The sequence below is a fragment of the Lupinus angustifolius genome, chromosome LG12 (assembly GCF_001865875.1).
Source record: "Lupinus angustifolius cultivar Tanjil chromosome LG12, LupAngTanjil_v1.0, whole genome shotgun sequence".
NCBI classification, from domain to species: Eukaryota; Viridiplantae; Streptophyta; class Magnoliopsida; order Fabales; family Fabaceae; genus Lupinus; species Lupinus angustifolius.
The window spans coordinates 8,270,836-8,282,126 of record NC_032020.1 but is presented as its reverse complement, the minus strand read 5'-3'; the positions used below and the strand labels follow the sequence as shown (position 1 = coordinate 8,282,126).

Here is an 11,291-nt window from a genome sequence, read left to right as displayed (position 1 = left end):
AGGCCCTCATTTGTATATTCAGGGTCAACTGACCAAAGCTGGGTCGTTATCTGTTGAGAACAGGCTATTGCATTATGTTATTGCTTACATACTAGTAGAGAGGAATACAAATCACGCACAGCCTACTGTGAATGATTTGCGTTTCATGTATGCTGTAAAGAATAATGTAATGATCAACTGGCCTGAGGAGATTTTGAAAATCATGAACAGTGTGTCTTTGTCTCAGTCGAAGCTGCTTCCCTATAGTATTTTCATTTCACGCATTGTGGATTATCTGCACATTGATATTTCTGACACCATCATTGTTGAGTACACTGACAAGGATCATCTGGTTGGTGAAAGCCTCATTCATAAAATGGGCATATACAAGTATGGTACTACTTGGCAATATCAGGAGGACTACACTACTTTTGATCTGGGTTTGTCCGATAATGATGATCAGGGTGACATGGGTAATCAGAATGCTACAACTCAGGGGGAGTCTTCTGGAACAGCACCTCAGAACTCTGCTTTTGGTTTAGCTCAGATGGAAGCTATGGAGCAACGGTTTAACAACCGTATGATCTTCACTTCCAAGGGTTGAAAGATTCTTACTTTGCAGGCATGGAACAGTATGAAGAGCGTCAGACTGCCTATTCAGACAAAAAATTTCAGGAGTTGAGGAATATGATTCAATCTACTGCTGAAGCTCAGAATGCTATGTTTTGTTCAGAATTTCAGAAGTTATCTGTGCTTATCCGGGGTGACCAGAACATTGCTATTCCTGATGATCAGATTGACCATCCTCCGCCTCAACCATAGTTTAGAAGACTTTAGACCTAGGCCATCTTACCCTTAGGTTTACTTCTTCTTTATGGCACTTTCTGGATTTAGTTGTTGTTTCTGTTTTCAGGACTTATTTGTGTCTTCTTATTTGTCCTTGATTGACTCATTATGGTTTGTAACAGTTCTTGACTTCTTTGACTCTTTATGCTATGCCATTATTTTGTTTTGTTTTAATTATGTCGAATAGCCTATTTGATTTCGTGAATAGTTCTTGATCATATGAGATTTTATGTTGATAACATTGCTTACTATTTGATTAAATCTTGTATGCCATTTTATGTTATTTTATCAAGACTTAGAGCTGATATAAAACCATTTTTTAAAACTTTTAACTGATACAAAACCATTCTTTATGAGGAACAAAATCATAATCTCCTTAGTTCATTGAGACTAAAGACATATTGAAGTCAAAATTAAGACTTCTGAATGTTATTGCTCTCTAGTCTTTAATTTTCTATTATACTGTTCCCTCTCCCAAGATAGAGAAGCTCACAAAAAATTTGGTGTTTAAAATTGAATCCTAATCCTGGCCTAGCAATAGAGAAAAACATTGTTCCAAAAGTTATGTAGTCATGGATCCTAGATTTAGGAAGGCATCACACAACCCTCTGAAGTTTGAATTACAGCTTACAATAGATGTAAGTTGAAAAGCTATACCATATTAAGTCTAAGAACATGAAAAGTAAACCATCAAGGTCATTTTCATAGGCAAATTTTGCAAAAGGGTGGGGCATATATTTTTATATCACAATTCTGAAGTAATGGTTTTGTTTGATCTATGTAGCCGGCTCTACCTAGTAGGATAAAAGCTTGGTTGTTGTTGTACACTTCTCAAGTAATCCTTGACGAAAACCTCTCTAAGACAACACCATAAGTTTTAATGAGTTCTATTTCTCACCACATAGAAGCTTGCATTATGCATATGTATCAGTCACTGAGTTTACAAGCCACAGAACACAAGTCATTCTTACACTGAATTGGCAGAAATCATTTCAATTTTACTGCATTCTTGAACCACTTTTTATTTCGAGAAATGCTTTGTTTTGCACTAGTTTTGTTACAGGGAGGATGCTACTAATCAATATAAGTTATAACCACTCCACACTGGATAACTTCTACTGTTTTAGAGATTATTGAAGTGGTTGCCTCAATTGTGGGACCATGCTTTATGTCTTGCAAGTACTAGTAATGCTAGTTTGGATATTATCACAAAAAATATGATATTTTCTTACCTCTGATTCTATTATCTAAACATCTATCAGATAGATATCATTTTCTATAGATCAGATTCCAATAACTTGTGGTTTACCAATACTAGAAGCTATGTGATATGTTTTGAGCATGTCTGAAACATTACAAGTAGGCCATTACATCAGCTATGCAATTATTATCTTATTGTCTGTTAAGACTCTTTCTGAAGGAGACAACAACTTAGGCATCAATCCTCAAATCTAAATCAATCCTTGTTAAACACCTTGTAGACAATATTACAATACCATGTGATCTTTCATAAGCCCTTGTCTCCTACTAGACCCCATCAAATAGCCCCTTAACCATTCATTTCAGTACAGAATTGTTTCCACACAATAAGGACACATTTTATCTATATATACACTCAACTCATCATGGCATTCTCAAGCAATATAAGTCACTTGAAAAATAAGATTTCAAAATAATCTATCTTAAACAAGTCCTTGAATTCTTGGTGTGTAGCAAAACATATAACAATGGGATTTCGCTTACCTGGTATTAGAAGGGTTTCATTCCAAATTGCTTCCAAAGCTATGGAAGTCCCGAAAGGGTACCTTGCAGTCTATGTTGGAGCAAAAATGAAGCGTTTTGTTATTCCAGTTTCATACTTGAATCAACCTTCATTTCAAGTGTTACTTAATGAAGCTGAAGAAGAATTTGGATATGAGCATCCAATGGGTGGCCTTACAATTCCGTGCAGGGAGGATGCTTTCTTAGACATTGCTTCTCGCTTGAATAGACTATAAGTCTTACCGAAGGAGACTGATATAGATTAGTTGAGGCTAATTGGCATTGTATAGCAGACACTTTCATCTTTCTTGTTATACTTCTTTGGAAACTGTAAAATGCATCTTATTGATTGCTTGAAACAGTTATGAATATAGATATTTTACCTTTTTAGTCAAACTTGAATTGGTTTTTTCATATTATGTAGTGAATCTTTTCAAAGTTATTTTCCCTTGTAGTGCTTTAGCTACTTTTCAAAAATAACTTCTAACTGAAAGTAAGATATACCTCACTTCACTTAAGGATTGGATTACTCAAAATTCTATCATGTCTCTTATTGACTCAAAACCAGTATATATTATGATAACTAATAACAAGTGGTTGTGGCTAAATAAGTAGATGATGTAATTTATTTCAATTTCCTAGTAACTAGGTAAGGTAACCCCCTCCCCTACATTCATATCAAGTAACTAGTTTTTTTTTTCTAGTAAGGAAATGACTACATTTTATTATAGGACCAGGAGGGGGAAATTTTATTTTATCTTCTAAAGATACTAGACTAAACAGTGTATTTGGTTTGCAGAACATGCTGAGATTTGATGAGAAAATGAAAGGAATATGGTTTCCTAATAAATTTATGGTTCATATATTGTACATTTATTAAGTATGATAAGGAAAAGAGAAAATATTTTCAATCTAATATTGGGTTACAAAAATTGTGTTTATGTCTATGTGAAGCTTTATGTTAATAAGTTTAGCAGCTACCAAAGTGTGAAGTAATATCTAAGAACACATCTTCTCTATAAGGAATTGTGAGACTATCTATTGGATGGAATTGGTCATACCCAAATTCTTCCTTGGCTTGACTCAGCAAGTCTTGGAATGATGGTTAAGTCAAGTATGACAATGGAAACACAAACACGTCGGTTTCTTGCATATAAGAGGTCACCTGCAATTCGGAGGCATCATTTGTTGCTAGCCAAATATCTTTAAAATGTATAGAAATCCCAAAGGAGTACCTCGCAGTATATTTTGGAAAGAAACATAAGCAGTTTTTTATCTCAATATCATACTTCAACGCACCATTATTCGGAGACTTGTTGAACCAAGCCGAGCAAAAGTTTGGATATGAGTTTTACAATTCCTTGCAGCGAAAATATCGCCCAACATATAACTTCTCAAATAAACTGGCTATAAATCTCTCATAGTAGATTAGCAGTGAAATTTTGTACAATACAAAAGTCTAAATTATCAGAATGACAAATTCAGTGGATATATTCTTTGTTTTGTGTAATAACCATGAATTCAACTATTCAAGTGTTCCTTTTTTTAATTACAATATTAGAAAATGTCACCAATTGAAATTTAATTAAAACTTGATTCTAACCAGCTCAATGGTCGAAGTAGAAAATTAGAAAAGAACAGAATTAGATTAGTGCTTAACAAATCAACAATTGTATATTATCTTGATAGGCTCTACAAATTTTCAAAGTGCTCAATTTTAAGACCTTAGCAAAGTTCACAAACTATAGTTGGCTCAATCAACTATATGACTATATCTTCATCTGGTCAGAGCCATAGAGCAAATCAACAAAAGCTCCAAATTTAAATTTTGAATATTTTATGAGGTTCAGTTATAACTTATAAGTAATTATCTACGTATCCACACAATGTTTTAAATTGTGGTCGCGATTGCAGTAGTGGTTATTGCGATTGCGATCATTGCGGTTGTTGCGATGCGGATTGCTGCCGTTGCGGTGTGAATTATTTTTTGAGTAAAAACATATTTTTGACATTGATGCGGTTGTGTTGCGGCCTAATGCGGTCCAAATGCAGTCCGATGCGATTGCGTTACGGCCTATTGCAGTCGCATCACTATGATTCGGTATCACACTGCAATTGCGGCGTGATGCGGTTGCGGCGGTCACCACAACCACAATATTACGGCCGCATCACGTGATGCGGTCCTCAATTTGATACACCGCTTCCACACAACCCTTTAAAGCTTGTCTTGCTTAGAAAATATAACAAATATTACTCTTGATCTATTTTGGTTATAGGGAGGGTGTAATAACAAATAAATGCACAAAGTGTGGACCATATTTCATGTCTTCCCAGTACCAGTGAAGTTTGGAACTTAGGATAATGTCACAAAATGTGATCTTTTATTGCCTCCAAATCCATTATTTAATAGCTACCAGTGAGATTTCATGGCCTATATATCAGATTCTTAGAGCTGGTAGTTTATCAATATGAAAACCATATGTGCTGTTTTGAAGTAAGTCATTACATCAGCTTTGTATTTATTAGCTTATTGGCTGTGTAAGTCTATTTATGAAGGAGGCAACTAGGTTGGCATGGATCCTCAAATCTAAAGTAATATTTGATAGAGACATTGAAGACTAGACAATGCCATGTGATACCTCATGTATCATGATCCCTTCTTTCTCACTTGGCCCCATCAAATAGCCCCTCAACCATTCATTTCGGCATAGAATTGTTTCCACACAAAAATAGAACACCTTTATATTTATTATACTGTTATGATTGTTTATGGATTTAGGAATTCTAACAAGAACTCGAAAATGAAAAGGAAATAAGGAGTAGAGATTAAGAAATGATTCTGAACTTCTTATTAGAATCAATGTGAATGAATGAATGAAAGATTACAAGAAGAATTCTTTTAGAAAAATTGAGATATCTAGGTAACTTGTATTACAAGTTACTTATACAAATTCCTTCCTAGTAACTAACTTTCCCACCAAAACTAACTAGTAGCTAACTACTTCTAATTACATAAATGCCCTTAACATAGCCCTCCCCATAGAACATTTCTTGACCTCAAGAATGGAAACTAGGAAACTTTTTACACAAATTGAAATAGAACTCCCAAGTAGCATCTTCGGGAAGTTGGTGATTCCATTGAACCAAAACCTTGGTGATAACTTTTCCTCCCCTCTTCACAGTCATTTTATCTAATATGGCTTCTGGTGCCTTAGGATCAGTGACTTCATCAACTTGTGTAGGCATGAATGAAGAAATAGGAACTTGACCAACATGCTTCTTCAATTGTGACACATGAAAGACATTATGCACTTTGGAATGACTTGGAAGCTGCACCTTGTATGCAACTGCTCCCACCTTGCTCAATACTGGAAATGGACCAAAGTATTTTGGTGCCAACTTCTCATTCCCCCTTGCAGCCACCGAAATTTGTCTATAAGAGTGAAGCTTCACATAAACCAAATCCCCTACAAGGAATTGTCTATCACTCCTATGCTTGTCAGCTATCTGTTTCATCCTGTTTTGAGCCCTCATCAAATGGAACTTGAGGACCTTAAGCATCTATTCTCTTTTTGCCAAACTCCTATCTACCAATTGCACCTTAGATTCACCAGGCAGGTAAGGAAGATATGCAGGGGGTGGCTGTCCATAGACTACTTTATATGGTGTGGCCTTTATGGAAGTATGGTAGGTAGTATTATACCACCATTCAGCTAGAGACAACCACTTAGACCACTGGCGAGGAGAATCAATACACATACACCTCAAATAAGTTTCAAGGCATTTATTCACTACCTCTGATTGTCCATTTGTTTGAGGGTGGTAAGCAGTAGATAGATTGAGCTGATCTCCTTGGAATGCCATGAATTCTTGCCAAAATTGACATATAAAGATTGGATCTCTATCACTTGTGATGGAATCAGGAAAATCATGTAACTTGAAGACATTGTCCATATAAGATTGAGCTACAGTCCCAGCAGTGGAAGGATGTGCCAAGTTCATGAAATGAGCAACCTTGCTAAGTCTATCAACTACCACAAAATATGACCTGCTTACCTTAAGAGTTAGGAAGTCCCTCTATGAAGTCCATAGTGATATGTTGCCATACATGACCAGGATCTCTGGCATTCTGAACACTGTTGGATGAAATACTTGATGTCTTTATTCATTCCCTTCCAATGTATCACTGCCTTGACTCTTTTAGTAGTAGCATTCCTACCCGAATGACCTCCTACTGCAGAGTTGTGAAACCAGTGCAATAATTTCTGTCTGAGAGTAGTGTCTTGTCCCACTACTATCCTCCCATTTCTTCTCAATTCACCCCTGAGCCAAGTGTGATGTTTGTGCAAACTTGGGTCTGATTGCAACTAAGTTATGATCCTAACAAGGCCTGGATCATAAGACCAAGTAGTCTTGATCCTATCCATAATATCAGACTGTAGATTATGAACCACCAATGCCAAACATTCTACTTCTTCCATTCTTGACAAAGCATCAACAACTACATTGTCTCGACCTTGCTTGAATTCTATTGAAAAATCGAATTCCATCAATTTGACCAACCATTTCTGTTGAAAGGCAGTGGTAAGTCTCTGGTCCAACATATATTTCAAGCTTCTATGATCTATTCTAATGAGAAAATGTTTGTTCAAGAGGTAGTGTCTCCACTTTTGCACTGCAAATACCACTGCTACCAATTCCTTCTCATAAGTTGATAAGGATCTCTGTTGTTGATTAAATACCCTGCTGATGAAAGCAATTGGATGGTGTTGTTGCATTAGAACAACTTCAATTCCATGGCCTGAAGCATCCACCATGACGACAAACTCTTGAGAAAATTCAGGTAAGGCCAATACTGGTGTTTGAGATAATAATTGTTTTAGCTGAAAAAATGAAGATTTAACTTCCTCAGACCACCTGAACTCATCTTTCTTGAGCATATCAGTCAATGGTCTAGCTACTACACCATAGTTTTTTTACAAATCTTTTATAATATCCAGCTAAACCCAAGATTCCTCTCAACTGTTTGATAGATGAAGGTATAGGCCACTCTTGAACAGCTTGAACCTTAGCAGGATCAGTTGCTACCCCCTCTGCTGAAATGAAATGGCCTAAGTACTCAACTCTCTGCACCCCAAAATAGCATTTGGATTGTTTGGCAAACAACATGTTCTTTCTCATTACATTCAAAACTCTTTCTAAATGGATTAAATGCTCCTCCAAGTTGTTACTATAGATGAGGATGTCATCAAAGAATACCAAGAGAAATTTCCTCAGAAGCTCTTAAAAGACAGAGTTCATTAAGCCCTAAAATGTTGCAGGGACATTTGTGAGGCCAAAAAGCATGACCAAGTATTCAAAATGCCCACTATGTGTCCTGAAAGTTTTTTTATGAATGTCTGTGGGATCCATCCTTACTTAGTGATACAATGTCCTCAAGTCTATCTTAGAAAAGATAGAAGACCCATACAACTCATCCATTAAGTCATCTACCAAGGGAATGGGAAATCTGTCTTTGATAGTACCCTTATTCAGCTCCTTGTAATCAACACACAATCTCCAAGATCCATTATTCTTGCCTACCAAAATCACAGGGCTTGCATAAGGGCTATTACTACATTGAATCACCCCTGACTGCAATAACTCTTGAACTATTTTATCAATTATATCCTTCTGTCGTTTAGCATACCTGTAAGGTCTTTTGTTCACTGGGTCACAAGCATGCATCAGGGGAATTTTGTGATCATGCCCTTCCCTTGGAGGTGGTAACGGTGTTGGAGTAGAGAAGAGATCCACATACTTGTCCAAAAGCTGCTCAATAGGACCCTGAACCTGATCTTGAGATGCATGAGTAGTTAAGGATTGTAACAAATATCCCTCTCCAACAACTGCTTGTATCATTGACAGTTGCACCCCCTTGTCTAACAACTTTTCCACACTGTGATCCTTTACAAGTTTATACCCCATTTGTGTTGCTCCTCTAAGAACATGCCTTCCGCCTTGAACTGAAAACTCCATCCTCAGTTTATCAAAATTCCAAGTGATATCTCCTAATGTCACAAGCCATTCCACTCCCAAAACTACATCACAACATCCTAGCGGAACAAGCAACACATCATATGTGAATGTAGTATCCTATATAACTCAACTAAAGCTCTTGACCACTGATGAAATTTTCACCTTTGTCCAATCTGCTACACTGACCATGAGATGCTGCAAATCATCAATCTTGCACCCTAACTATTTGGCTCTATTGATATCCAAGAAGTTATGTGTGCTACCACTATCAATCAATATGTGTAAAGGTCTCTTTTGATACTTCCAAATGACACGCATGGTTCTGAAATTAGCTACCCATGTTAAAGCATTCACTGAAATTTGAGGCTCCTCCACTTGCACACAGGTGTCCTCATGCATTGGCTCTAACTCCTATACTTCACCCCCTACTTCTTCCTCCACCTCCAAGAGATGAATTTGCAACTTCTTGTGGGTCAACCCATGTTCTACTTAATAAGGTTCATCACAAAAGTAGCACAATCCTTTGGCCCTTCTTTCATTCATGAATGCAGGTGACAAGTTCCTAGCCAATCTTGGTTTGGTTTTAACCTGTTCTGTGTCACTAGAGCTTGGCTGATATGGTTGCTTTAGAGTTTGCGCAGTCTTGATGGTTGGTAAGTGCCTGCTTTTCAATGAAAGACCCACTTGAGCATTGCTATTATTAGAAGATTCCTACAATTTTGCCAAGGTGAAAGCCTTCCTCACTGATTGGGGTTGGAACATTCTCACCATCATCTGAATATCATTCCTCAAACTTCCCAAAAAACAACTCAATGTGTAATCCGCAGGGAGGTCCATCTGGTGATAATTGCATCAAACTCCTCATGATACTCCCCAATGGTCCCTTTCTGCCTCAACTTCATCAATTCTACCATAGGATCATCACAAACTTCACCAAATCTCTCCATCAACACCTTCACATACTCTCCCCACCTAGGCAGATTGTTCCATAAAGATTTGACATAGGCATGGTGTCGTTTCAATGTTTTTCCCTCAAAATGCATAATTATCAATTTGATCTTTACCTCCTCTGGTTTATCATCAATCAAGAAAAAAGTTTCACACTGATACACCCACTCCTTCACGTTATCACCATTGAATTTGGGGAAGTCAATTCTTGATAACCTCGTATGGTCAGAGTAGTGACAAGATTTATCTTGTTTAAACCCTCGATCTCCTTGGTTGGTTCTACTCTTCCAAGAAGATCCTTCTTCATCACCATGCTTCTGGCACAACTCCTCGATGGATAGTTTCACTGACTCTCTCAGTGTTCTTTGTAACGACCCCGCAAGTTCTGCCAATTTCAGCTCTAGCCTCTCGGAGATACGACTCTCCACCCTCTCCTCCATCTCCCTAGCTGCAGCCTGCATCCTTGTTACCTCAGCCATGATACCTTCCCCGAATTTTTTTTTGGCTTTAGATACCAATTGTTATGGTTGTTTATGGATTTAGGAATTCTAGCAAGAACTCGAAAATGAAAAGGAAATAAGGAGTAGAGATTGAGGAATGAATCTGAACTTCTTATTAGAATCAATGTGAATGAATGAAAGATTACAAGAAGAATTCTTTTAGAAAAATTGAGATATCTAGGTAACTTGTACTACAAGTTACTTATACAAGTTCCTTCCTAGTAACTAACTTTCCCACCAAAACTAACTAGTAACTAACTACTTCTAATTATAGAAATACCCTTAACATATACTCATTATGGCATTCTCAAGCAATACAAGTCACAATAAGAATTCAAAAATTTCTGTCCTGCACAAGCTCATTGTATTGTTCTTGGTGTATATGAACAAATATTAGACACCACTTCTGCTTGAATGAGCTTCAAGTCACATTGAAGGGTGTGATTTTGCATCCTACAAACATAGAAATTAGTGACTCTGATCCCTAATACTAACTCTCTTTCGTTTTTAGTCCCTATTTTTTGGTTTAGACCATAGTACAACATGTCTATGTGACAGTGTTGTCATGCTATTCCATTAACTACACAATAACAAGTTACTGTCACGGACAATAGGCATTCAAACATTAAACAAGTTTTTTTCACAAAATTTGGGTTTTATAGTTTAATCCTAATCCTGTCTTGGATTGAGAAATTCATTGATGTTTCAAAAGTTCTATAGTCATGAAGCCTGGATTTATACAGGCATCACACAAGCCCAACCTTCTGAAGTTTGTCTTACAATTTACAAAAGCATGGAAGTGCCACTTGCTTTAATATAAGAAAACTTGAAACAAGGAGAATAATCCTTGTTAAACAACAGATCCTAATTAAGAAAATAAATAATATGGACTTATCTCCTGATTAATATTATAGTATGTACAAATCTCCTAATTAAAATATAAATAAAAAACAGATCTTCTAATGATAATAAGAATCTCCCCATATTATAACACTTCCCCTCAAGCTGGTGAATAAATATCTATCATTCCCAGCTTGGAAGTAAGATCTCTAAATCGCTCTGAGGGAAGTCCCTTCGTGAACACATCTGCCAACTGAAGTCCCGAAGGAACATATTGTGTAGAAATAAGACCACTATCCAATTTTTCTTTAATAAAGTGTCGGTCTATTTCTATGTGTTTTGTTATGTCGTGTTGGACTAGATTGTGAGCAATACTAATTGCAGATTTATTATCACAGA

General features: G+C 36.7%; 2 protein-coding genes across 2 annotated transcripts in view; one reads left to right on the top strand and one right to left on the bottom strand.

Moving 5' to 3' along the window:
- The window catches only part of LOC109362117 (E3 ubiquitin-protein ligase UPL1-like), a 61,887-nt gene that overhangs the window by 24,865 nt on the left and 25,731 nt on the right, over positions 1 to 11,291 (bottom strand). Inside the window, exon 16 of the mRNA XM_019607692.1 lies at positions 5,812 to 5,819. The gene's annotated coding sequence lies outside the window, so the exon portion shown is untranslated. The remainder of the gene's footprint in view (positions 1 to 5,811; positions 5,820 to 11,291) is intronic.
- On the top strand, positions 2,333 to 2,928 carry LOC109362122 (auxin-induced protein X10A-like). Its single transcript, XM_019607702.1, has one exon. The coding sequence runs from the start codon at positions 2,553 to 2,555 to the stop codon at positions 2,820 to 2,822; it is 270 nt and encodes an 89-aa protein (XP_019463247.1). The 5' UTR covers positions 2,333 to 2,552; the 3' UTR covers positions 2,823 to 2,928.

Bases quoted from the DNA above. Each gene is read 5' to 3' on its own strand.
- LOC109362122 (XM_019607702.1), top strand. From the start codon at position 2,553: ATGGGATTTCGCTTACCTGGTATTAGAAGGGTTTCATTCCAAATTGCT.